A 26860-nucleotide genomic window follows, 5' to 3' on the forward strand; every position below is an offset into this window, starting at 1 on the left:
AGATGCACGTGGTCTGGGGACAGCAGAGTTACGCTAGGAACACTCGCCCTCTGCTGGCGGGTCGCAGCTGCACTAGGCGCAGCAGGCAACATCAGGCCTCCTCATAGCCATGTCACAAGGAACCACCACAGCTCAGGAGGACAAGACCCAAGTGACCCCAGCACCCTACAATCTTGCCTGAGATAGAAGGCTCTCCACAATGCTCAATGTGAGGTGCAACTGATTGCTGAAACCCAAGCCAGAGGTCATTAAGAGAGGCCACTCTGAGCCTCGTTTTCTTAGCACTGGTGAAGCAGAGAGGGGCGCAGATCCTTGTAAGTTTGAGGCCAGTGCCAGTTAGAGTAAGAACCTGTCACAAAAACTAAAAATAAATACAAATAAAATAATCCGATAAGGGGCCAGAAAGATGGCTCTGCAGATAAAAAGATCTGCTGCAAGGGGACTTGAGTTTGGTCCCCAGCACCCGTGGGCTGTAACTCCAGCTCCAGGGGATTGTCTGGTCGCTGCTCTCACACGTCCTCCCACCACACCTACATATAATTAAAAATAACGTCTCTTGCTGTCAGCCCTGATGGCCCACATTCGATCCCTGAGACTCCCACTTCTGCCATTGCAGAAGACCCTGCAAGTTGTCCTCCGACCTCCCCGAGTGTGCTGCAGACACCCCAAGGGTGGCACAGGCCTGACACCAGCACTGGGCCCATATCAGTCATGTTTTCACTGAGCGGTGGTGACTGCAGGGATTCATAACTATTTAAAGCGTGTGTGTGTGTGTGTGTGTGTGTGTGTGTGTGTGTGTGTGTGCGCGCACGCACGCGGCAAGCACTTGTGTGTGTATAATAATCTTGGGTGTTCAGCAGTCAAGGGGCCAATCCTACCCCCGGACACAGGGGGCACAGTAGAAGTGCTGTGTGGGGTGTAAGAGCCAAGGACTGGGTGACATCAGAGCATGACAGGATCCTGGTGCTGCTGAGCTGCAGTCGTCCTGTCAGGCCAGTTCATGCCCTGTCCAGGCAGAGGGTGTGGCACGTGGGTCTGAAGATTGATAGGTAGTGAAAAAGCCCTGGGGGACAGGAGGAGGGCACAGAAGGGCATTTTCTTAAAGAAAAGGAAGGGAATTAGTGAGTCGGGATCCAAGCAAGCAAGCTGTGGGAGAGGGCATGATCAGAACACAGGAGATACTTGGATGAAACTCTCACGGCAAAACTCTCACGGCCAGGTACCAAATGCTACTACAGAAGGAAAAATAAATGTATTTAATCAGCAAACGATGCCATAAATAGAAATACGTCGGCAAAGTTATGGAAGGTAAGGCTGACTGATCCTTGTGAACATACGTTTCTGGATTACCAGAACTCTTCGTTCTCCTTTGGTAATTAAAACAAACAAAAAAAAAAAAACACGGGGTTGGGGATTTAGCTCAGTGGTAGGGCGCTTGCCTAGGAAGCTCAAGGCCCTGGGTTCGGTCCCCAGCTCCAAAAAAAAAAAAAAAAAAAAAAAAACCAAAAAAAACAAAAAAACAACGAAGCTAGGGGGTGTGGCTCAGGGGTGGAGCCTCTGCCCAGAATCTCCCAGTGATGGGCAGAGGGTGTGGCTCAGGGGATGGAGCCTTTGCCCAGAATCTCCCAGTGATGGGCAGAGGGTGTGGCTCGGGGGTGGAGCCTTTGCCCAGAATCTCCCAGTGATGGGCAGAGGGTGTGGCTCAGGGGTGGAGCCTCTGCCCAGAATCTCCCAGTGATGGGCAGAGGGTGTGGCTCAGGGGGTGGAGCCTTTGCCCAGAATCTACCAGTGATGGACAGAGGGTGTGGCTCAGGGGTGGAGCCTCTGCCCAGAATCTACCAGTGACGGACAGAGGGTGTGGCTCAGCATCTAACACTCATGGGTTTCACCTCTACCACTATATCATAGAGACACTTGAGACACTTGGTGAGGTGATGTGGGCCTTAATCCCACCATCCGGGGTGAGGAATTATCCGTCCTCAGATTCCTGACCCGTCTTTCTCCTCACTGCGGAGGGCTGCAGACCTCCAGTGCTCTCCTGCTCTCTGCCGGGTCTGCCATCTTGGATCATGAGCTTGTGGGAACTCTGACCTCACTTGCCCACACAGAAGTCCTGGAAGATGAGGTCCAGGATCTCCTCGGTTCCCCCTCCACCTGTGAGGTGGCTTAGTTGTCTCCGAGCCTGGCGCAGGGCCTCGGCGGCCAGAGCCAGGTCTGTGGTCAGCTGGAAGCGGCCCAGGGCATCCAGGCAGCCCTGGAGGTGGTACTGGTGCCTAGCCCGGGTCAAGAGCGGCGGTCCTGTGGATGGGTCCCCACACCTGCCAAAGACAGGACCTAGTTGTCTCACTCAGCCTGTGAAGTACCTTTTTGAAAAGGACCTCCCACAGAAACCTTTTTGAGAGAGACCTGAGCCCAGAGCCAGCAGCTATGTTTACACGTGAACTTGGGTTGATGAAGCTGAAGGTGGCTGAGGGGGACTCACACTGCAGCCAGTTCAGTCTTCAGGGCCTGCAGGAGGGCGTCCATCCCAGCTCCAGTGTGGCAGGACAGAAGCAGGTGAGGAGGCAGGGCTGTGCTGCTGGCTGGGGCATTAGCAGACAGCAGATCAGATTTGTTGAGCAGCAGAAGGAGGCGCTGCCTGCCACTGTCATGGCTTTGCGCTACCAGTGGGGCCACCACAGTGTCCAGGAAGCTGCAGCTGGAGGAGGAAGCCAGGTCAGAGGCGTCCAGCATCCCCAGGATGATGTCAGCTTGCTCCAGCCTGGGGAGGAAGGAACCATGAAGCAGGGCATAGCCGTGGAGGATCCTGGGAAGACACTGTGGGAGCTGCTCAGGGGAGCGACTCAGCAAAGGGAGGAACAGCACTATAGGGCATGGCTCAGAGCAAAAGCCAGGGCAGCAACAGGTGCCACTGTCTGGCCAGCTCTGGAAGGGAGCATGGGTGGAACTCTGGCAGGATGACAGAGCAGTGAGGTAGGGCCTGCTAAAAGGATAGGGCATGGCTTCAGAGAAGACCGGGCAGACCTGTTGGGGGTGTAGCCAAGGGAAGAGTGGTGGAGAGCGAGCAGAGGGTGGGGCAAAGAAGTGCACAGGCCAGGTTGTGACAGAACAGGTGGCCTGAGAAGTGACAAAACAGGACTTGGGGAGGGGAGTAAGGGACACAGGCCAAGCTTGCATCTCAGTCAAATTACGAAGCCTCCCTGCTCCCAGCTCTGAGGGGCCTCTAAACCTTCTGATTTGGGAATAATGAAATCCACTCACAGGGGAGAAAAGGCTGCTGGTCGCCGTACCCTCAGCCTTCTACTTACCTCTGGCGGGCCCTGCGCACTCCCTCCTGCTCAACAGCACCCGCACCTTCCCGAAGCCCCGCGGTGTCGCTCAACAAGACAGGAAACCCAGCCAGGTCCACGGGAGTCTCCAAGATGTCACGGGTGGTCCCGGGCTCTGGGGACACGATGGACACTGGCTTCTGGCCTGAATAACAGAGACAGTATGATGACGGACCACAGAGTGGAGGTAAAAGCCCCCCCACTTTCGGGAGGCACTGTTTGGCTTTGAGCTACCAGTGGGGCCACCATACTGTCCAGGAAGCCACAGCTGGAGAAGGCCAGGTCAGAGGCATCTATCACCCCCAGGATGCTGCACCCCACCTAGAAGAAACCCATCCCGTCCGTTCCTGAATCTCACATACTGAGCAGATTCACCAGACTGCTCTTGCCCGCATTGGGCGGTCCGGCGACCACAACGTTTGCCCCTGAGCGGAGCCTCTGTCCACGTCTGGCATCTCGCAGGTGGGAACTCAGTGCCACCTCCAGGGCCCGCACATCTCTGTCCACTGTGAGAGGGAGAAGGCAGATGGAGGGGAGGGGGAGTCAGCAAAGTCTCGGGGGGGGGCTGAGATGCCAGCCACACCCCCCCCCAAAACAGACATACCCTGCTCCAACACACCCTCTTCCAAATTATCATCCTCTCCGAAGTCAATGTAGGCCTCCACATGGGCCAGAGCCTGGGGAGGAGGGGGAGATGTCACAGGTGCTCTCTAAGGTCTAGCTCCAGCCTGACCTGCACGACCAGACTGCCTTTAACAGTCCTAGAGCTTTCTTTCTCTAAAGAGTGCATGGATGGGGCTGGAGAGACGACTTGGCAGCTAAGAGCACTGGCTGCTCTTCCAGAGGTCCTGAGTTCAATACCCAGCAACCATATGGTGGCTCATAACCATCTATCTATAATAGGATCAGATATCCTCTTCTGGCATGCAGACATACATGCAAACAGAGCACTCATAAACACAAAGTAAATAACATAAATAATATCAATCTTAAAGAAAAAAAAACCAGATGGATGGGTGAGCATGTGGGCTTGCCTTGGTGAGGGTCTTCGCCCAGCCCTGGCACAGCTGGCTCAGTTCCCCATCCAGCTGCCTCAGGGCCTGTCGACGCTGGGCCTCTGTTTCTGCATGGATCAGATCCGCAAGTCCCTCCACTTCAGTCAGGCTCAGTTTGCCACGGGCAAAGGCCCTCCTGGTGAACTCCCCGGCCTTGGCTGGGCGAAGTCCTGGCACACTACCTGCAGGAAAGCATCACAAGGTCTAAGCTCCTTGAGTCCCCATCCAATGGCAGGTGACAGCCAGCAGAGCAACAAACCAAACCCCAGGTGGGTTGGTTTTCTTTTCTTTTCTTTTCTTTTTTTTTTTTTTTTTAAAGATTTTATTGTTTATGAGTATACTGTGGCTGTCTTCAGATGCACCAGAAGAGGGCATCAGATCTCATTACAGATGGTTGTGATCCACCATGTGGTTGCTGGGATTTGAACTCAGGACCTCTGGAAGAGCAGTCAGTGCTTCTAACCACTGAGCCATCTCTCCAGCCCGTGGGTTGGTTTTCAAGTGACACAACTGCTTTAGGGTCCCCGATCCTGTAAGGAATTCCAGGAAGCTTACAGGTTCTCCAGGCTGGATCCTATTGAGTCAGTGACTGGTTGTGACCTGGGCACCCCATCTGGGGGATGTAGATATCTCTCTTAGAACCCAGGCTAGCCAGCTGTTGAGGTCACCTGCAGCTGTCCCTCCCCATCAATGCTGATTACACACACAGGCCCCAGACTGACAGAGTGCTGGCCGTCAGGGGCTTCCTGTGGCAAACATGTTGGATGAACTCACATTAAGTAAAGGTCACACATTTCTTCCTGGAAAGGCAAGACCCTCCCTGTCCCTACCATCCTGGAGTCACAGACAGCCTGGTTGTACACTGGCACATTGTACCAGCTACTCAATTCCCTGAATAGGACTTACTGTGTGCTTGTGTGTGTGTGTGTGTGTGTGTGTGTGTGTGTGTGTGTGTGATACTTGGTTATAAGTTATAAGACAGCCTGTAGGAAACAATTCTTACTTTTCACGACTGAGGTTCACATTTGGCAACAATGGCCTTTACTGGCCAACTCATCTATAAGGCCAGGGTTACATGATACATCTCTTCTCCCAAATGACAATGTGTTTTGCAGTCTATACCCAAGACCTTTTAGTCTCCCCTAGGAACAGTGTCACTCAACAGAGCCTCACCCAATGCCTGCAGGACACCGCTGACCACCGCAGGACCTCCGTGTACGTGCAACTCCATGCAATCCTCACCCGTGAAACTCTGGGGGCCTTGAATGGCAAAAAGCATAGTCAAGACGATGGGCAGGACCCGGGCTGACTGACGGAGGTTGACTGAGACCCGGACACAAACGCCGTGGGCTCCTGGATCCGACCCCTCACCTGGAAACCAGAGGACGAGTGAGCGGTCCAGTGGCTCCCCGGAGCAAGGGTGGCGGAGAAGGCGCAAGCAGGCGCTGCGGGCCGGAGGCGGCTCCCGGAGAGCCGTGAGGCTGCGGAGCGCGAGCCCACTGGCTGGGCCGCTGGTGCGGATCACTGCGATGGCGCAGCGTCCCTGGCCGGAGCTGAGCGCAAAGATGGTGCTCCCGGGGACCAAGGACTCTGCACCGGTGCTGCAGCGTGCGCACAGCCTGGAGATCGGACAGAAAACAAGTAAGCGCATCCAGAACGCTGAGCTTCGGGGTGAATAAGGGCTGAGGGATGGTCGCCCGTGGATGCCCAAGCTGTGTGAGCTGCGGCCAGGAGATGGGCATGGAAGGACACGGCAGCTCTGGTTTTAGGAACCGGGTCTGGGACTTCAGGGGCGAATCTGGGGCCTAAAGCAGCGCCTCGCGCCCTGGCAGCAGGTCCGCGCCACCCACCTGAGGGGCGCACTTGCCGCCCGGGTCACCAGGGCGCTTAGCCCACGCCACATGGATTTCAAATTTGCAAGCACCTAGGTCGACACTTCTGCACGGTTTCAAGTTCTGGAAGAAAGTCCTGCCCCTTTGCGGCGTGACCAGCGGTACGACTCTCAACTACCATTAGATCGCCTATAGGAGGTCCCGCCCTCTAGTCATAGACTTTGATTCCTATTGGCTAATCCAAGGGAAACGAAGTGGGGCGTGTGTGTGTGCAGCGCAAGAGTGTCCCGCAGAAATACAGAGCAAAGTTTTCGGTTCCTAGAGCAGCCGGTATCTGACACAGTAGTGGGAGGAAGAAAATGCAGGATATATCGCAACGGAGGTTCGAGCATCGTCTTTTCTTTGTGCCTATTCCTTATTCTTAGAGAAGCTAAGTAGCTATGTGTGCGCTCCGATTTCACATCCATGAAAGGCAGAGCCGAAGGCGCTTGCCGCCAAACTTGACAATATGAGTTCTATCCCCGGGATCCGCTTACTGAAGGAGACCAGACTTGTGCAAGTTGCCTTCTGACCTCCACGGGATTTGCAGGAGGCGGAGGTAGGGGTGGTGGGAGTGGGTGGTGTATTCTGCACCCATTTAGAGACCGGAAACTCAAAGCATCTTAGTGACTGAAGGGGATGAGTTCCGGGGGAAGCCACACCCTAGGCCAGGAAAAATCTGGTTCAAACTTCGGGGAAGTTTCTTCCTGGCCTTTCTTGTATCTCTTCACTGACCCCCGCTCTCCCATCTTTGCCAGCGGCAGCTCCTGGGCAAGCATATTTAGCTAGGCACCATTCCCAGGCCAGGAAGCCCTGCAGGCGGCTCCAGTCGAGCCCCGGCTCCAGCCCTGGCTTCCCCGCCCTCTCCGGGGTCTCAATTGCCCGCGGGTCCGATGTGTGCTCCGGGATAGGCACCCGGGGCTTCGAGTTACCTTCGGGTTAACCCGGGGCAGCGCTAAATTGCGGGGTGAGGGAGTAGGCTCGAATTCCACGTTCGGGGCAGGCGGGGCTTCGCGAGCGCCCTCGCACTGCCAGTTCTCTGGTTCTGGACTTGTGCGGGCGGGCGCTCTTTAGTTCAAGCTGCTGAGCACAGTATAGTAGCAAAGCCCTCAAGTCCCCATCTGCCCTACTTTCAATCTGTGAAACAGGGACAGTGACGTTGTCCATCTCCCGTGGTTCTATCTTAACACGTTTACAGTAAGTGCCTATTACCTACTGGGCACCGAGAAACAAACTGGTCTCCTGACTAGCCTGGGCTCTCAGGACTTCAGGGCGGGCCACTCCAAGTGGGAGAATTTGGGAGATCAGAGCTATGGATCGTGGTGCTTGCCTCTAAGCCTGACTACCTGAGATCAATCTCCTGGACCCACGTGGTGGAAGGAACCAGTTTTCGCGGATGTCCATCCTCTGACTTTACACACTCATCAAACTACTTCTATCCCAACAAACAAAATGTTCTTTAAAACTCGGGTATCAGACAAAAGAGGCGGGCTAGAGCCTGAGGCATAGCTTCGTGCTAGAGCAGCTGGACTTTTGACAGCCTCCCTTCTCACCCAGAGTCACCCAGAACATATATATTTCAGACAAGCAACATTTCTTTCTGTGTAGTAGTCAGAACATAGGAAACAGTTGAAATCTGAAATGCACTTAATTCAGTGGACTTATTTTTTGAGGTCTATTTTTTAATTTTTATTTAACGCTGTGTAAGTTCTGGTGTCTGGCGTATTCAGCGTCTCCTGGAGCTGGAGTTACAGGCAAGTGTAGGTGCAGGAACCCCGGTCCTCGAGACGAGTCGTAAGTGCTCCTAACCGCGGGATCATCTCTCTAGTTCTGTCCACCTTTTCTTGACACGGTGTCTTGGAAGCCCGGGGTGACCATGGACTTGCTGTGTGGCCTCTGACGATGGCTTTGAAATCCGGATCTTTCTGCCTCCTGAGTGCAGGGCTGGGAGCTCTGTGCCAGGCCAACGATCTATCGAAAGTGTCACACCAGCCGGTGCCCTCTGCCCGGACTGTTTTATCCCATTTATCTGTGTGTGCGAGGCCCGCATCGGAGAACAACTTGCAGCAGCACTTTTATATGCAGTGAGCGGCTCAGGATTGTGTTTATTTGATAAAAGTGGCACCTACATCCTTATCCCTTTATGGGGGCTGAATTGTAAAGGTAATAAGGGTTGTGTGGGAGCAGAGGGCAGGAAGATATCTACCTGAACTGTATGTGCAAAGGCCCTGGGGGCAGGCAGGACCTGCTCTAATTACTTGCACTCCAGTTGGGGTACTTGAGGTATTGTTCTTGGGAATGTCACCCAGCCAGGTCCTCCCTCTCACACCCAGCTCAGATTCTACCCCTTGTGAACTCAGTACTTTGTAGATGGGTAAACAGAGGCTGAAGGGCTGGGCCGAACAAGTACTGGAGATCCAAGTGGGCGGGCGATAAGGAAGCGCAGAAAAAAACACGGGCGGGGACGAGAACCAGAGACGAGGCGGACGAGTGGGACTGAGTGACTGAGAGTGACGCGCTGAGGCTGGGAAGAAGAATCGAGGTTTGGCTCGGGCGGGGACGACAAGCAAGTGGAGCACAGGGACTGCCGGCTGCGCGGGCGGGCGAGAGAGGCCTTTGTCTTCTCCAGCGCGCTCGGTGGTGCCACTCCGGTCCCCATGAGCCCGCGGCCCCCCGGCGCCCGGGCGTCCCGCAGCCCCTAACCTGCCTTATCCTCGCCATGGCCGAGGCGGCTTCGGGCGCCGGGGACGCGACCCTGGAGGGGGAGCGAGGCAAGAGGCCCCCACCCGAGGGCGAACCTGCGGCGCCTGCGTCTGGAGTCCTGGGTATGTTTGCTGCGGGTGGCACCGAGACAGGTGAACGGGGTGCGCCAGGGGGCTGCAGGGGACGCCGATCGGGGTCACACACCCTAGCGTGTGGCCCGGAGGCTGCTCCTCGTGGTGCTGCGACTGCAGCGCGGCGCGGGGTTGGGTCAGTGCGTCTGCACTGGGGGTCCCCGGTGCAGAAACGTGGACACGCCCCTCTGACGGCCCCAGCCTGTTCCATGTGAGTCTCGCCACCTGGAGAGTCCCAGCACAGGGACACAGGGCGATAGGGTCCTGGGTTCAAATCCCATATTGGCTGGGTGACCTTGAGCCCATGGATACGTCGCTGGGCCTCAGTTTGGTGACCTGTGAAATGGGAGGAAGGACTGCACTCTGTGTCTGCTTAAAGACCGCTCTGTCATACCAAGAAGTACTCAAGGCTGCTTGTGGGCATCCCATCAATTCTGGTTCGGGAGGCGGAGTTGGGCCTCAACCATGACTAAAATTCTTAAAGCAGAATCTAGGGGGAAGGGCCTGGCTGGTGCAGGAGAAAGAAGAGCAAGCCGAGGCTGTAGGTGCCCAGCCCTCGAGAGCTCTAATGAGGGCCGAGTCAGTCCCTGAAAGGGCCTGATCTCAGCCCAGCCTGCCACGCTGCCCCATAGATAAACTATTTGGGAAGAGGCTCCTGCAGGCTGGCCGCTACCTGGTATCCCACAAGGCATGGATGAAGACAGTGCCCACCGAGGACTGCGACGTGCTCATGACCTTCCCAGGTATCCACACCTGCCTGTTGTGGGCCCGGATGCAGCCTTTACCGCCTCGGTGGAAATGTGGAGGCCCTTGTGGGCACCTCTCGAGGCAAGACCCATTGGCCCCTATGCCCCTCGGCAGACACCACTGATGACCACACGCTGCTGTGGCTGCTGAATCACATCCGGGTGGGCATTCCCGAGCTGATCGTGCAAGTTCGCCACCACCGCCACACGCGTGCCTATGCCTTCTTTGTCACCGCCACATACGAGAGGCGAGTCCCCTGCCTCTGCCTCCCTCTGGTCCTGTCACTTGGCTCTTTGCTCCTCTGAAGGCCAACTGTGCTAACATTTGCCCTAAGATGTGGCTCTCGTATAGTTCTTAGCTTGGGAATGGTGAGCAAGGGTACCACGGTGAGCCCACTATGCCCTGTCCTGTCCGCAGCCTGCTCCGTGGGGCCGACGAGCTGGGTCTGCGCAAGGCCGTGAAGGCCGAGTTTGGAGGGGGCACTCGCAGCTTCTCCTGCGAAGAGGACTTCATCTACGAGAATGTGGAGAATGAGCTACGCTTTTTCACATCGCAGGTGACCGTGCTGCGCCCATGTCTCTGCGCCTACGGCCCTCGTACCTAGCTCACACCCTTCTCCCCACAGGAGCGGCAGAGCATCATTCGCTTCTGGTTGCAGAACCTACGAGCCAAGCAGGGGGAGGCTCTGCACAACGTGCGCTTCTTGGAGGACCAGCCAATCAGTGAGCAGGGCGAGCCTTCCATCCAATCACTTGCAGAGAATTGGGCGTGTCTGTTAGAAGATGGGTACAAAGGGGCGGGGCATATTGGCAACCCATCAAAGGCTAGGAAAAATTTGAGCACTCAAAGAACCCAGAGAGTGTAGCCTCTTTCTGGCACCTAGTGCAAGCATGGGTGAGGTGGTATGGGCTAGACTTTTATATAGGTCTCCGAGAAGGTGTGGGCAGGACCATGGACAGCACCCATGGACCAGGTGGTGAGGCCTACTAGGAAAACCAGGTCTCACCAGTTCACTTTCTGTACCAACCTGTGTCATTCATTCCTTAGAAATTTAGATCCAGAAAAGTAGGGGGCTGTTAAACTCTAAAATACACTTGGTAGGTACGGTGGGGACATGCCTGTCATCTCCCGACCCCAACTCATTAGTTCAAGACCAGCCTGGGCTACATAGACTCCCAACCATCCCTGTCCATCTCAGAGATTCATCTAAATTCATCTCCAGAGTGTATGGGTTAACACACCCAGCTTATGCCATACTGGGAATAGAACCCAGGGTCTTCGAGCTTGCTAAGCAAAGCACTCTACCAACCAGGCCACTCCCTAGCTTTGATGGGCTTAAGAGAAGGCAGAGAAGTTATGACTTTGGTTCCAGCCAAGGTTTGTTGCCGACTCTGATCAGATAGTGCAAGGGCAGGGATCACTCACTCCTCCTCCTGCAGTTCCGGAGCTGGCTGCACGAGGCATCATACAGCAGGTGTTTCCAGTTCACGAGCAGCGTATTCTGAATCGTCTCATGAAGTCCTGGGTGCAGGCCGTGTGTGAAAACCAGCCTTTAGGTGTGGCTCTGTGGCTGAGGAGTGGGCTGGGGTTCCAGGAGACACTTAGAGGTGACCCAGACTCCCTTTTCTCCTGGCAGATGATATCTGTGACTATTTTGGGGTGAAGATTGCCATGTATTTTGCCTGGCTGGGCTTCTACACATCAGCAATGGTTTACCCTGCTGTCTTTGGCTCTGTTCTGTATACATTCACTGAAGCTGATCAGGTACTGGGAAGTGCTAGGCCAGGACTGGGGATGGCCTAGAAAGTCTTCCTCCAAAAGCTGGTGAGTCGACTTGGTGTCGATGACTTGGCTTTCTTCTGCTATCTACAGACAAGCCGGGATGTTTCCTGTGTGGTCTTTGCTCTCTTCAACGTGATCTGGTCAACACTGTTCTTGGAGGAGTGGAAACGGAGGGGGGCAGAGCTAGCCTACAAGTGGGGTACACTAGACTCACCTGGGGAGGCTGTGGAGGAGCCACGTCCCCAGTTCAGGGTCAGTCTGGGGCAGAGGCTTGAGGTTGAGGTTTTCAACAAGGCTGTAAAGGAGAAATGCCGTGTTGGGGAAGAGCATTTGTGTGGGGGGAGGAGGGGACTCTAGGCCTAGTTAGGTAACAGTCAGAGAAGTTTGTGGGCCAGGGAGGCTTGCGACAGGATGGGAGGAAGTTGGATTTGAGGTTTGAGAAAGGTGCATTGAGAAGTGTCTCTTGCCAGAGAAAAGGTGTAGCTGAGGGAAACTGGGCTCCTATGATCAGGAAGTGGGTGTGGCCCCTGGTCTCACTGCCTTTTCTGCTGGCTGCTAGGGCATCCGGCGCATCAGCCCCATCACCCGTGCTGAGGAGTTCTACTACCCGCCCTGGAAGCGACTGCTCTTTCAACTGCTTGTCAGCCTGCCTCTGTGCCTGGCCTGTCTCGTCTGTGTCTTTGTCCTGATGCTTGGCTGCTTCCAGCTGCAGGTGACGCCTCATCCCTACTCTGCCCTAGCCCCTGCCCATCAAGCACCAGGTCCAGCTTCAACCTGCTGATCCCCCTACCTTGCCCCGTCCCTTTCAGGAGCTAGTCTTGAGCGTGAAGGGTCTGCCCCGCCTAGTTCGCTTCTTGCCTAAGGTCATGCTAGCCCTGCTGGTCAGCGTGAGTGCTGAGGGCTACAAGAAGTTAGCTGTGTGGCTAAATGACATGGGTATGTACTAGCAGGGGAGGCCCTCACCGTCCCGATGATCCCCATAACCCTTCGTAGGGGTAGGGTGGTCTCTCACTCACCTCCTCGGCCCCTAGAGAATTACCGGCTAGAGAGCACCTACGAGAGGCACCTTATCATCAAAGTCGTCTTGGTGAGTGAACACACATGTGCAAAGAGGCTAGGAGGGCGGGAGGGAGAGAAGGCTGGGGGATCGTAAGGCAGGGCTGCAGGATGACCCCAGCTGCCTGCCTCCCAGTTCCAGTTTGTCAACTCGTACTTGAGTCTGTTCTACATCGGCTTCTACCTCAAAGACATGGACCGCCTGAAAGAGGTGAGGGCCCATGCACGGCCCCAGGGGCAGCACCCTGGTCCCTTGGGGACGGACCCATGTAAGGGGTCCAGGGCTCTCCAGCCCCTCCCTCCCGTCCTCCATCCTTCTCTCCTTTTTGTCGTCTGTGCGTGTGTCCTTTCTCTGCCTGTCGTTCCCCTCTCCCATCTGTCTGTCCACCTGTTTGGTCGGTCCCTCCACAGCTCCTGCTACTCCTGTCCCTGACCCAGAGCCTCGAGCGGCAGTTGCGGGCGGCGCTGGTCCCGCTCGCGGCCCTGCGGTTCCGCCTGCTCCTCCTGTCCCTCCGGGGTCTCCTGCTCGTGGCCCGGGCCAAAGTACGGGCAGGTGGCGAGCCTTCCCACAGTGTGGGCAGTGTGGCTGTGCTGAGGGTGGGACATGGCAAGCATAGGGCGCATGCGCAAAAGGGGTCCTGGTACAGGCCGAGTAAGACCCACTGAGGTGCCCAGGGAACTAGGCAATGCCTGGGCAGCGGGGGGGGGAGAAAGATGCTCTGCTAATCCTGGCCTGTCTGCAGATTGTTGTGTGGCAGTGGCATTGGGGCTGAGCTGCGGCCTTACATCCAGGGTTGCTGTTGAGGGACTGCAGGAGCACCGGAAAAAGAGAGAGAGAGAGAGAGAGAGAGAGAGAGAGAGAGGAGAGAGTGTTTGTGACCCTCCCGCCCAGCCCGTCCGTCCCACAGCCTTTTCCGCCCACAGATGCTGGCCACCCTGCTCATCACCCGGCAGCTGCTGCAGAATGTGCGCGAGGTGCTGCAGCCGCACCTGTACCGCAGGTTGGGCAGCGGGGAGCTGGGCCTGCGCACCATCCTGGAGCTGGCCCGGGCCCTACTAGGCTTGCTCAACCCCTTGCGCCCGGACCCCCGACGGCACTTGGAGGCCCAGGCTGATGAGGGCGGAGCGGGAAGCCGCAGGTGCCTGGGCGGTGGCTGCGGGGCGCCCGAGGAGGAGGAGGAGGTGGCTGTGGAGAGGAGGCCAGCAGGGGAAGGTGGGGAGGTTCCAGAAGGGCCTCGGGGTGGCAAGGAAGAGGACGAGGAGGAGGAGGAGGACGACGAGGATGAGGACGAGGAATATGAGGGCGAGGAAGGAAGCCTTTTGGATTGCGGGCTGCGCCTCAAGAAGGTCAGCTTTGCTGAGCGGGGCGCAGGGCGGCGCAGGCCAGGCCCAAGCCCCGACGGCCTCCTGGAGGAGGGGAGTCCCACCATGGTGGAGAAGGGGCTGGAGCCTGGTGTGTTTACGCTGGCCGAAGAAGACGATGAGCCGGAGGCGCCTCCAAGCAGCCCCGGGCCAGAACCCCAGACCGTCTTGCTTCGTCGGGCGGGTGGCGAGGGCCGCGACCAAGGATCTGATGGAGACCGAGATCCGGAGACTGGCTCTGGCGATGCGGCTGGGAGACAGAAGAGACATAACAGGTCCTCGTGGATCGACCCGCCAGAGGAGGAGCATTCACCGCAGCTCACACAGGCAGAGCTGGAGAGCTGCATGAAGAAGTATGAGGTGAGAGAGGCGGAGCCCACGCCACCATGGCGACTGGAGGTGGAGGCAGGCAGGCAGTCTGGACAACCCCAACTCCAAAGAGAATCAAATAGGATTCGATGGTTTAACTGCTATGTGCTCGTGGCTCAGTTGGTAGAGTGTTTGTCTAGCATGCGGGAAACCCTGGCTTCCATTCCCAGCACCGCATAAACCAGACATGGGGGAGCACGGCTGTCTTCCCAGCACTAAGAAGTGGAGGCAGAAAGAAAAGGTCAAGGTCATCCTCTGTGATTAGTACATTCTGGGCAAGCCTGGGCTACAGAAAACCCTGCCTTAAAAAATAAATAGGGGGGTTGGGGATTTAGCTCAGTGGTAGAGAACTTGCCTAGCAAGGGCCAGGCCCTGGGTTCGGTCCTTAGCTCCGGGAAAGAAAAACAAAAAACAAAAGACAACAACAACAACAACAAAGGGCAGTAGTAGTGTACACCTTCAATTCCTCACTCAGGAGGCAGAGGCAGAGAACCTCTTATTGGTTCGAAGCTAGCCTAGTTCTACAGAGTGAGTTCCAGGACAGCCAGGGCTACACAGAGAGACCGTGTCTCAAAACCAAAAATAAATCATACTGGAGTAGATCCTACCCAGCAGGTAAGAGAGCTCCAGGTCGGAAAATTGGATGTCAGATCCCTACACCCACATCAGCTGCTCACAAAAGCCTGTAACTCAAGCTCCAGGGGATCTAATATCCGAGTGCCAAGCCTGACAGGAGCCCCTGTCCGTCCTCAGGACACGTTCCAGGACTACCAGGAGATGTTCGTGCAGTTTGGCTATGTGGTCCTCTTCTCCTCTGCCTTCCCACTGGCCGCCCTGTGCGCCCTTGTCAACAACTTGATTGAGATCCGAAGTGATGCCTTCAAGCTCTGCACTGGCCTACAGCGGCCCTTCGGCCAGCGTGTGGAGAGCATTGGCCAGTGGCAGGTGGGCCAGTCAGGGAGACCCAGAGGGGATGGCACCTTGGGGATGGTGGTCCCTGGCTGGGCCTGTCCCTGACCCTCCTTCCTCCCCTGCAGAAGGTCATGGAGGCGATGGGCGTGCTGGCCATCGTGGTGAATTGCTACCTCATTGGCCAGTGTGGCCAGCTGCAGCGCCTGTTCCCCTGGCTGAGCCCAGAGGCGGCCATTGTGTCTGTAGTGGTGCTAGAGGTGGGGCTGGGAGCCTGAGGGCAGGTCTTTGTGGGTGGGGTGGGGTGGGGAGGCTTGCATGCCTGAGCCTGCAGCCCCTGCTGTCTGTCCCCCACAGCACTTGGCTCTTCTAGTCAAGTACCTCATCCACGCAGCCATCCCTGACATCCCTGGCTGGGTGGCTGAGGAGATGGCCAAATTGGAGTACCAGCGACGGGAAGCCTTCAAGGTATGAGGCTGGGGTCAGGTTGATGTGGTTTCAGGAGGGAATAAAGTCAAGACTAAAGTCTTAGTGAAAGCCCTCAGGATGCAGAGTGGGCCACACCCCCACCCCCAGGTTCTGCACTTAAGGATTCTACCAACTGGGATGGAAAGTACTCAGAAAGCTCACGGCATACATAGGGTGCGCTGGTGCATAGCTGTCATTCCAGCACCTCGTAGGTGGGGGTGGAGGCAGGAGGATCAGTTCAAGCCCATCCTCAATTACATGGAGTTGGGGTGGGGGGTTCAAGGCCAGCTTAGACTAAATGCTGTGCTCTCAACAAACAAACAAACAACAAAACAAAGGCAAATTTGCATCTGTACTGACTATGTACAGGTCTACTGCGTTTTCCTTCTATGTGTAGAGAAGGTGCTATGGTTCTACATAGCTCATCTCTGCCTCCAATTTGGAATGCCTGCCTCAGACTCTGGGGACAGGCATGTACCACTGCACCTGTTTTTTGTTTCGTTTTTTCCTTTTTAAAGTTCGTTTTGGTGTTAGTGGTCTTATTGTTCAGTCCAAGTTTGGGACTGCTACCCATGAGCGAACCTTCATTCTCAGTTAGCTGGGCCCACAGATGTGGAACCCGGTGCCTCCTCAGAGCAGCTGAGGCATTTCCAGAGACGCATCCCTTTCTTGTTTATATTTATTTCATCTAATTGTACTTTATGTTACGAGTCTTTTGCCTGCATGTGTGCATGTGCACCATGTTTATGCAGTGCCTTTGGAGACCAGTAGAGGGCGTCGGATCCCCTGGAACCGAAGTTACACATGGCTGTGAGCGGCCATGTGGGCGCTGGCGGCGAAACCAGGCTCCTGTGCAAGAGCAGCCGGTGCTCTTAACCACTGAGCCGTCTCTCCAGTCCCCAGGAGAGTGTGAGCGTATAGAAAGCAGGATGCCACTGTAGAAGGGACCAGAGCATCCATACTTGTGGGTCCCGGACCCAACTCCTGTGGATACTAAGGGATGATTGTGGCTTGCGCTCACCGCAGTGGGTGTTGATTCTTGATGGCACAAGCTCTCAAGAATATTCATTCTTCAGTTTGCCAGTCCGCCTCTTCCAAACACCTCTGCAAACCGCATGTAACTTAATTTATATTGATGGGCCCTGAGTGGTGGCTCATGCCTGTGATCCCAGCACTGGGGAGGGTGAGGCTGGAAGATTCTGAATTTGGGCTAGACTGTGAAACCCTTCTCAAAAACACACAGAGCAAGGGAAAAGGAGGAAAGCGATTCTCCTGAAAAAGCCCCAGCAGGTCTACAGTCTCCCCCATTCCCTGCTCTCTGAACAATCGGAACCGAGTTTCCTTATCTTCTCTCAGTTCCTCAGGCATCCGTAAGGGTCAGGTCGGGGGTTAGGGGCCGGGGTAGGTCTTGTCGCAGTTGGCGCTCAGCCATCATCTCCCTCCTCCCGCCCCCCACGCAGCGGCACGAACGGCAGGCGCAGCAGCGCTTTCAGCAGCAGCAACGGCGACGGCGCGAGGAGGAAGAGCGGCAGCGGCACGCGGAGCAGCAGGCGCGGCGGGAGCGTGACACGGGAGGCCGCGAGGAGGCGCGCGCGGAGGCCCCGGGCCCCGACCCCGCGGTGGAGCGCGGCGCGGCCAAGGCCAAGGGCAGCGAGCGTCCCCGACGGCCCGGAGCACTGCTGCCGCCCGGCCCGTGCTGCGGCTGAAGCAGATCATCCCGCTGCAGACCCGGCCGCCCGCGCCCACCGGGTGCGCCCCCCGCCGCGCTCGCCCGCGGACACGCGCCTGCCCGCCTTCCTTAGCCTGCGCTTCCTCAAAGGCGCCCGAGCGCGGCCCGTCCCCGCCGCGGCCCGGGAAGCTGTTCGCCTTCGCGGCGCGCGAGCCCGCAGCCAACGGGGCCCTCGGGGGCGGCGCGCGCTCTCACAGGAGCGCCGGGGACGAGCCCGCGGCCGCCGAGCTGGAGCCGCGGCCGGAGGACGCAGGTCACAGGCCTTAACTGGGGCGCGCGTTGCGAGGGCAGTGGGCGCCGTGGGGCCCCGCGAACCGCGCTCTCCCTCCGCAGGGCCCGCCTCGCCTCCCGCCGGCTGCTGGCGTTGGGACGCGCCCTGGGGCTGCGGCGACAACCCGCCCGCGTCCCCGCGGACGCCCCGCGCGCCCCGCGCAGCCCGCCTGCTGGCCCACAGCCCGCCACTAGCCCCGCCGCGCCCTGCCGTTCCTTCGACCAGGATGGGGGCCACGAGCGGACCCCCCAACCCCCACAGTACAGAAAAGTACACAGGATGGGCGGTTATTTATTTGTTTTTAATTTATTTTGTCATATTTTTGTAAAACGGCAGAAATGCAATAAAAAGTCTATTTCAACAGTGCTCGAGGTCAGAGCAGTGAAAGAGCCTTGCTAGATTCGTGGCTGGAGGCTAAGCACCCCAGTTCTTCCTGAATGAGGCCTCTAGGAGGTCCTCGGAGCCTTTCTGGTCTGGGAACAGACACACATGGCACCCAACACCTCGGCCAGATGTAACATGAGTATAGCGCACTCATAGGGGTCCTGGAACAGAGGCATGGGGAGTAGCCTGCTGAGCCTCGAGTCTGGTCATAGGCCAGCCTGCAGGGACCTGGGTGGTCCAGGTGACACTCCCAAGAGTGCACAGTGGTAGCACAGCAAGGCAATCATGGGAAGGCATTTGGAATTTGGACCAAGACCTGAGAGTAGCAGAAACTTCAGCATGTGTCTGAAAGGAGAGGCCTCCGGAGGCAGGGTACAAGGAGGAGCCCCAGCCCCATAAGGTCACCCTGGAGTTAATAGGGCATGGCCGCAGTTGTCAAGTCACCATATGAGGCTGAGATGCTACCAGGGATAGGTCAGTAGGGCCACAGCCAAGTAATGGCCCCTAGGAAACAGACAACTTAGCCTTCACAAGCAGGGTACAGTCTGTGTGTGGGGTCCCCAGAACTTCATACCTGCAGTGTGTACCATGTCACGGCTGAGGATGCACAACCACTCTACCATTCCAGGTAGTTCCCCCAAACCTCATGATAGTGTGGCCACCTCAGCCCTGCAATGTTCCCAAGTGGCCAGCTGGATACCAGCCAGTGCCGGAGGCTGGTGGGCCTTGCATATGATGCCCAGTGTTGGGTGGCTGTTGATCTGCCCTGTGGTACTGTCCTGGGCTTAGTCTCCCAGGGAACCCTACCCCAAGGACCCTGGGCAGGGGTTGGTTCCTGCAGGTCCCAGCAGCTCCAGCCGAAGTCTGCGGAGCAAAGACGCTGTGTGGAGTAGGAAAGGTCCTTTTATTGGGGTGGACGTGGAGCACGGGCTAGTCCATGATAAATGATGAAAGAGAAAGATCCAGAGGGGCCAGCTCTTTCCTGCCCTGGCGAGGGCTCAGAGTGAGGCCTGGGCACGGGAGGGACCCGGGTGCCGGGCCTGTGGGTGGGAAGGAGCGAGAAGGCCGCTCGGTGTGTTGGGGGGCCAGCCCTCCCTGGGCTCTGGCCCCCGACGAGGTCTTGCTGCAGGTGGGGGACACCACTGTGCTTTAAAAAGCATCTACCGACACCTCGCGGCTGGGCCTGATGTCCCTTTAACCAATGCTTGACACGAGTTACAGCATAAATAAACTCAAGGAAAATAAATACATGGGTCCTATGAGGTTGGAGGGCGTGGACTGGATGTAGGAGGCGGACTGCGCTTACACACGTGGGTGGGAGCGGACACAGCTGACAGACGATGGGTGATGCACAGGACCTAGGTGTCCTCGGGCATGTCGGGGCTGTCAGTCCGGGCCACCTTACGGGGTGGCGCTGAGCTCTCGCCCTCCGCCTCCACCTGCTCTTGGTCTCTCTTCTTGGCGGCGTTCTGGAGGTGGGGGAAGGGAAGAGAGTCGCAAGGGTGAGGACAGCACCAGGGCAGCCAATGGCTTGGGTCTTCCCCCACCTTTTTGAGACAAAGCACTGGTGTCTGGAAACTTATAGAGTAGGCTAGCCTCAAACACAGAGAGTCTCCTGTTTGTGTCTGGAGGGCTGGGATTAAAGTTGGGAATCACCACACCCACCCTATCTCAAAGGCCTAGAGGGAGCCATCAGCCAGCCACCTGGGAGCACCCTGCAGGGTACTCAGGCAAGCTGGGTGGATGTATTTTTACAATATCTAAAATTGGCTGTGGTGGCATAGGCCTGTAGACCACCACTTGGGAGTCAAGAGGCAGGAGGATCACTCTAAGTATGAGGACATCCTGGGCTCAGTGAGACCTGTGTCAAAACAACAACAACAACAAAACAAAACAAACAAAACAAACAAAAAAACCCCCAAACCACCAAAAACAACAACAACAAACACACAATCAAAAACAAAAGCCCAAAACTCCCAACTGCATGGTGTCATGTACCTCAGGCTGACCCTAAACACTGTCTCTCGGCTTCCTGAATACTGGGGTGACAGGCATGTACCACGTGGGCTGGAGTTTTTGGTCAGCTGGGCACTGGCTGTGTAGTGCAGAATGCTCCAGATTCATCCTGTCTCTTAAGTACCAGGACCCCAATAGCGTACCCACTGAAATACTTTATAGTCCTGGAACCTGAAGAACTCCTACTCAACCCTCACGGCTCCCACTCCAATATCCCCAGACCCCGGCGGGAACCTTGCCTTTTTGTCCCATTGCTGGTGCAGGTACCGCAGGAGGATGTTCGTCTTTTCTGTCACGATGACTGAGAAGCAAAGAGAGAGGGTGAGACTCTGACCTCCACCTTGGCCTCCTGGCCTGCCTTGACAGAAACTGGGCTCAAATTCAGCACCTCTATCTTAGAAGTCGGGAGACTGGCATTCTCTCCTGAGTACACAGCTCCAATTCTGCCCCACCCTTAGGCTCTGAGGCCCGGACCTTCCTCAGCCTGTCTGAGCATGGTTTCAGTGCCAAGAATGGAGCCCGGGTTCCAGGACACAGGCCAGCACTGGGTTTGAGGTGGCCTCCCATGTGCTTCTGTATTATTCCTAGGGCCCATCCGAGGCGGTGAGACAGCAGGGAAGAAATGCAAGGCAACAGTGAGGTTTGGGTACTGGGGACAGAACCCACGGCCTCACCCATGACAAGGAACTATGCTACGCATGAGCCTTGCCCTCTTTCCAGAACAGATTCATTTTGTTTTTAAGAATTTACTTTGGGGTTGGGGATTTAGCTCAGTGGTAGAGCGCTTGCCTAGGAAGCGCAAGGCCCTGGGTTCGGTACCCAGCTCCGAAAAAAAGATCCAAAAAAAAAAAAGAATTTACTTTGAGGGCTAGAGAGATGGCTCAGCGGTTAAGAGCACTGACTGCTCTTCCAGAGGTCCTGAGTTCAATTCCCAGCAACCACATGGTGGCTCACAACCATCTGTAAAGAGATCTGATGCCCTCTTCTGGTGTGTCTGAAGACAGCTACAGTGTACTTATATATAATAAATGAATAAATACATCTTTAAAAATAAATAAATAAATCTTAAAAAAAATTTACTTTGATCATTTTATATTTGTCTGGTGTGTGTGTGGTGTGCATGTGTCCCAGGAGGCCACAAGAGGGCACTGGATCCTCGAGCTGGAGAGAGACACAGGTGTTTGTGAGGCACAGTGAGATGCTGGGGTCTGGACAAGGGTCTCCTGCAGCAGCAGCAGCAGCAGCAGCAGAGCAGCAGCAGCAGCAGCAAGCGCTAACCCTGAGCACATGGATGGCCTTGCTGTGCTAGGTGGGTGTACACACTGGCAGGAGGATACCTGGAGGAGTTGTTTTTCTCCTCTACTAGGTGGGTTCTGGGGGCTGAATCAGGTTTTTAAGATGGTGGTGGGCACTTATACCTGCTGAGTCATCTCCTGAACCTCAGACTGTGAGGTTTATTATTTTGAGACTGGGTATCACTATGTAGCCCTGGCTGTCCTGGAGCTTGCTCTGTAGACCAGGCCAGCCTCAAACTCACATAAATCCACCAGCCTCTGCCTCCTGAGTGCTGGGCTTAGATGTATGCACCACCACGCCTGGCTTCCAGACTCTTTACCAGTTAAACCACCAGGCCCTTTTCACCTACACACAGGCCTGGACAGCACTGCCCACAGGCTCTGTAGGGAGTCACGGCCCTTCCCACTTCCACACCTACAGTCCCTGGCTTGTAGTTTGTGAGCATCTACATGGCCTTGGCCAGAGATCAACCTTGGGTGCTGGCCTGGCCCTGGCCTTGTTGAGCCCTCATTCTCTGCTGCAGGAGGCTGGCTGACCCTAGACTGCCTGGTGGGGACAGATTCCCACCACAGACCTCAGTCAAGGCTCCTGGCTCTCACACAGCTCCAGGGATCTAAACTCACATTTCAACCTCTGGTCCTGCTGCCTCAGCACCCAGAGCTGGGATAGCAGGTGGGCTCACCTCGCCCGTTTCGTGTGCTGCTGTGCTGGGGTAGCCCTGGCTTATTATAATCTTGATATGCAGATAGCAGGAGAGGGCAAGGCAGTCCAGGCTGAGGAGAGCCAGTGTCTGCTGCCCTAGGCACAGTGGGTTGTCTCCAGGATCACCCCTTACCCTCCATGGGCCCTTTCTAGTTGTGTGGAGGCGAAGCCCTCCAGTACTCACTCTGCTCTGACGGGTATTCTCGGGTCGGCAGGTATACTGAGGGACGGCGGTTCTGTGGACGGGGAGCGGTGGGTTAGCTGGCAAGCCTCATCCTCAGGGCAGTGACGCCACCCCCAGCCCCACACTCACCGAGGCCTTGCACACGGAGTCCGCGTGGAACCTGCTGAAGTTGCTCTTGTTGTAGACGGGCAAGCCTTTCAGAAAGTCTGCCTGGAGACAGGGTGGATGTGAGGCTGCCAATGCAGACCAGGGCACACCCATCTGGTGCTGTGTATGGGGGAAGGTGTATGGTGGCACTGTATGTGTGTGTGTGTGTGTGTGTGTGTGTGTGGTGTGGTGTGTGTGGTATGTGTGTGTGTGTGTGGTGTGTGTGTGTATATGTGTACATGCACGCACGCTTCTCCCTTCCACCAGGTGGGTCTGTCATGAGGTATAGCTGTACACACTTTACCTGTGCACGCACTCCCGCGCGCGCGCGCTTGCTCTCGCTCTCACTCTCTCTCTCTCACTCTGTCTCTCTCTCTCTCTGAAGCTATTAGCTGTTTAAAGTTAAACTTCCTCTAGGCACAGCAGTGCCTGCCTGTCATCCCAACACTCATGAGATTAAGACAGGGCAATTACCAAACCTTCCAGGCTACAGAGACCCTGTCTCAAAACAACAAAGCAATATGAAGCCAGGGGGTGGTGGTAAACTTCAGGCCCAGTGCTCGGGAGACAGAGTTCCAGGCCAGCCTGGTCTACAGAGCAAGTTGCCATAGCCAGGGCTACACGGAGGTACTGTGTGACTGTGTGACCGTGCGCGTGCGTGCGTGCATGTGTAATGAGAGACTACTTCAGAAGATGGGCATGGTGCACACATGCTATTCCAGCTCGGCTGGGTTAGGAACAGAGACTGGAGGGTCTGTCAGTTTGAGGGCTGCTAGGCCATGGTCACAACCTCTTGTCTCAAAAGTGTGGACTAAAGTTGCAGGCGCGTGTGAATGGATAGGCAGCCCTGCTTCTGGGGAATCCCCAAGCCTGGCCTGTCCCACTTCATACACACAGAAGAAGGTTGCTGTGGCAAAGGCTCTGTAACTGTCATCAGTCCGATTCACTTGGGCCAGGATGTTTACTCACTCACCAAATGTCACTCAGTCTGGAGAGGGGCAGCACAAGAGCCGCACAAGTCTGTGGGCCTGTGGCTTCTAGTATGCCCTACCCTGGGAGGTGTCACTGTGTGCTGTCATGTGCCTGCCAGGGAGCAATGGCATGTGCACAGGCCCCATTACTACTTCCCTGGGACATTCCTCAGGCCCAGGCCTGGGGCCTTCTGGTAATGCAGAGGTGCTGCACCAATGGCCGCCACTCTGCTGGCCTGGAATGTGGCTAGGCAGCCTCAGTGTCTCTGTCCTCAGCCTCTTGACCTGCTGACCTGGCGCCAGCTCATTGTCCCAGGAGCACTACTGACCACCCCAGGGTGCAGGTTCCAATGTTCCCTCCCCACACCCCCAGGCCAGATAAGGGCTACAGACCTGACCATGGGGGTGGGGCTCCAGAACCAAGGTGCCTGGGGCCATTAGCCCAGAGGGTGCTACGTGTGGCCTGGTGGCAGAGGCCAGGCTAGTCTGGGGTCCAGGCTAGTTTGGAGCCGCCATGCAGAAAAGACCCTGTCCTACTTATGACCCCCACGGCTGTCATGGCTCCCAGGACCTGGGAGGTGGAAGCAACAAGATTGGGGGGAGGAGGGGAGTGCAAGGCTAGCCTTGGCTCCACAGGGAGACTCTGTCTCAAAACAACTAAGCGATCTTGACTGCTCCCCACCTGGGCTGGCCACTCTGATCTCTCTAGTTTGCCACATAGCGAGCCACTACTCTGTCAGGGACACACCCTCCAACCTTCCCACTCTATCAAGCCACTTGCCTGAGCTGTGTCCAAGGTAGACCCCACGAGGCCAGCACACTTATGCCTCCCTAAGGCCTCAGACTGGGACTGGGCAGACCTCACAGAAGACCCCAACTCCACATTAAATACGCGGCTGCTGCTCAGGTGAGCTGGGTTTGACCACTCTGCTAGGCTGAATCTCCTGTTCATGGCCACTCACAGTCACCTCTAAGTACAGTTCAGAGAGGCAGCCAAGGCAGTCAAGGCAAAAACCAGGGACAGAGATCCCTCTGGTCAAGGCCTGAGTATGTATCTGCCTGTGTTTCTAAAGGAAGTCTGAACCTCCCACTGTGAGCTAATAAGGCCTCAAGCCATAGACACCAACTCCCTCATGAGCCACTGGGGTCAAGGTAGGCCGGACTCCAACAGCCAAATGTCACCGGCAGAGAGGTGCAGCTGGTGCAAAGGTGCCATGGCAGAAGGGACTTGGGAGTCAGAGGAAGAGAACACTAGGAAAGGGCTAGGCAGGTGGGGGTGAGGTCACAAAGCAGGGCACTTGCTGCCCCTGAAAGGACTAACCACAGGGAGTCCAAGGATGCTTTCTACGTTTGAAAGCAGACAAAATGATGTCTTTGAAACTTGATTCTGTGTTAACTAGAGAGGGCCAAAGGACTGTGAAGGGAAAAGGTAGGGATGCTGGAACAGGCTTCTAGAAGATGGCAGGAGCAGATTTTTGGTGTGGTGAATGAGGTTGTAGAGGTGAACCAGAGACCTCACAGCCACGACTCTGTCTAGAATCTCTTCTGTGTGGTTCACTACTACTCTCCAGGGTGTGGGCTGGCCTATGGGGTCTGGATTCATCACTGCCCAACTGTGAGGGGTGGCCACTACCTCAAGTCACAGGTGGGAGCTCCAATCCCAAACAACATGGAGGCCACGACCACAGAGCAGGTTTTTGAGCTCCCAGCTGGTCACAGGGATCACCTTTCGAAGGTTGGGGGGAGAGGAGGGAAGAATGTCCCCCAGCTCATCTGTGGGCAGGTACCTGTGTTAGCCTCTGCTGATACCCCATCCTAAGGGGTGGGCACCCTCAGTTTGCAAACAGGGAGAATAAGGTGTTCTCTCTTTAAGAACAAGTATGAGCTCAAAAGGGAGAGAAAGGGGTAGGGGCCTGGGAAACGGGTCTGGCGCGATGTCGCACCTCCTTTAGTGACAAAGCCCTGTATGTTACGGTGACAAACCCCTCCTTACAATGCACCAAGACCCACACCTCAAACGCCCGGAACACGAGGAGTCATGTCGAAGAACAGCTCAGAGAGGGGGGTCTCCAGGGACCCCACCCCACCCCAAGCGATTTCCGGGAGGGGGAGACAAGAGACAGTCGCGACCCGGAAATGAATGAGTTGTCAGGGCCTGGTAGCATACCTAGGGTCAGGGGTCGCAGAGAGAGTCAAGAGTGGGGTCGACGGGCAGCCCACGGAGGGGTCGGGGGAAGGGTCGGAGGTCACAGGTCAACGCGAGGGGCGGGGCCGGGGCTAAGAGAGGGGGGTCGGGCGGGGAGCCTTGAGACAGTGGAGGATGCCGTGCCGCCATGCCGGGCGGTAAGGGAGGCCGCACGGCCGCGCTCACCATCGTCCGCGTCCTCTGCCGCCCGGGCCACCGCCGCCGCCGCCGCCGCCGCAGCCTCCTTCCCAGTCGCCGCCGCACAGCCACTTCCAGCCGCCGCGCAGCTCACGCCGATGGCGACAGCACCGCGCGTCATTGGCCCGCGTGGTGGCCCCGCCCTTCACGGCGGCCGCGCCCGACGCACTCCCATTGGCCGGCCAGTGCTCGCTCGCGTTACAATTGGCCTCTGCATCTCCGCCTTCGTCGTCGAGTTCGGTTGAAGGATCAAACCCCGCCCGGGATTTGGGAAGTAAGGCCTTGAGATCCGGAAGTGGGCGGGGCCCGCGCGATGCCTCCTGGGAGTTGTATTTCACAGCTCGCCAGCGATGAGGCTGGGCTCTGCTCCTGGAGATGGCTCCACCTTTTCTAAGATGTCCCCGGAAAGGCTCATTTGTAAGGAGTCCATCCAACTCTCAGCTTCCTAGGCTGGTCTTAACCTATAGTTCATTTTTTGAGATCTCATAGTAAGGCTGACTTTAAACATGCCTCAGCTTCCCAAATTCCTAGGATGACAGAAGTGAGGCTTTTGTTATTTTAGGTAGAGCTAACATGGGCTTATTAAGAAATGTAAGGCTGAAGAGACGGCTTAGAGGTTAAGAGCACTTCCAGAGATTCTGAGTTCAGTTCCCAGCTAACCATCTATAATGAGTTTGGTGACCTCTTCTGGCCTGCAGGCATACATGTAGGTAGAACGCTGTATGAATAAACAAGTCTTTAAATAAATAAATAAATAAATAAATAAATAAATAAATAAATAAATAAATAAGAAAGAGGAAAACGGGGGAAGCTGGGGTGGGGTGGCATGCCTTTAATCCCAACACATAGGAGGCAGAGGTGGATGGATCTCAGAATTTGAGGCTAGCCTGGTCTACAGAGGAGAGTTCCAGGACAGCAGCAAATGTTACACAGGGCAATATCTTGTCTCAAAAAAAAAAAAAAAGTTACATACAATTTTAACAATTATGAGCGTG

The 26860-nt window shown here is 56.2% G+C and overlaps 3 protein-coding genes across 3 annotated transcripts; 1 reads left to right on the top strand and 2 right to left on the bottom strand.

The window, feature by feature from the left end:
• Positions 1–1515: 1515 nt before the first annotated feature.
• On the bottom strand, positions 1516–7245 carry Gtpbp3 (GTP binding protein 3, mitochondrial). Its single transcript, XM_032919169.1, has 9 exons — positions 6235–7245; positions 5756–6003; positions 5558–5644; positions 4364–4566; positions 3934–4006; positions 3692–3835; positions 3309–3474; positions 2483–2761; positions 1516–2318 (listed from the first exon to the last, which is right to left on the bottom strand). Exons 1-9 carry the CDS (start codon positions 6285–6287, stop codon positions 2093–2095), a joined length of 1479 nt encoding a protein of 492 aa, XP_032775060.1. The 5' UTR covers positions 6288–7245; the 3' UTR covers positions 1516–2092.
• Positions 7246–8729: 1484 nt separating this feature from the next.
• Positions 8730–18142, top strand: Ano8 (anoctamin 8). The gene is given in 20 exon segments (XM_032919522.1): positions 8730–9080; positions 9722–9832; positions 9951–10083; positions 10254–10392; positions 10462–10558; positions 11276–11392; positions 11473–11600; positions 11709–11870; positions 12178–12330; positions 12428–12554; positions 12650–12705; positions 12811–12885; positions 13599–14396; positions 15159–15350; positions 15443–15574; positions 15672–15782; positions 17243–17474; positions 17477–17533; positions 17536–17597; positions 17599–18142. Coding segments are annotated over 20 exon segments (3168 nt in total). The 5' UTR covers positions 8730–8974; the 3' UTR covers positions 17779–18142.
• On the bottom strand, positions 18065–25962 carry Dda1 (DET1 and DDB1 associated 1). The gene is made up of 5 exons (XM_032919532.1): positions 25854–25962; positions 22494–22574; positions 22365–22416; positions 20422–20483; positions 18065–19635 (listed from the first exon to the last, which is right to left on the bottom strand). The coding sequence occupies exons 1-5, from the start codon at positions 25854–25856 to the stop codon at positions 19525–19527; spliced, it is 309 nt and encodes a 102-aa protein (XP_032775423.1). The 5' UTR covers positions 25857–25962; the 3' UTR covers positions 18065–19524.
• Between the last annotated feature and the right edge of the window lie 898 nt (positions 25963–26860).

Source organism: Rattus rattus, chromosome 13, assembly GCF_011064425.1.
Source record: "Rattus rattus isolate New Zealand chromosome 13, Rrattus_CSIRO_v1, whole genome shotgun sequence".
Classification (NCBI taxonomy): Eukaryota; Metazoa; Chordata; class Mammalia; order Rodentia; family Muridae; genus Rattus; species Rattus rattus.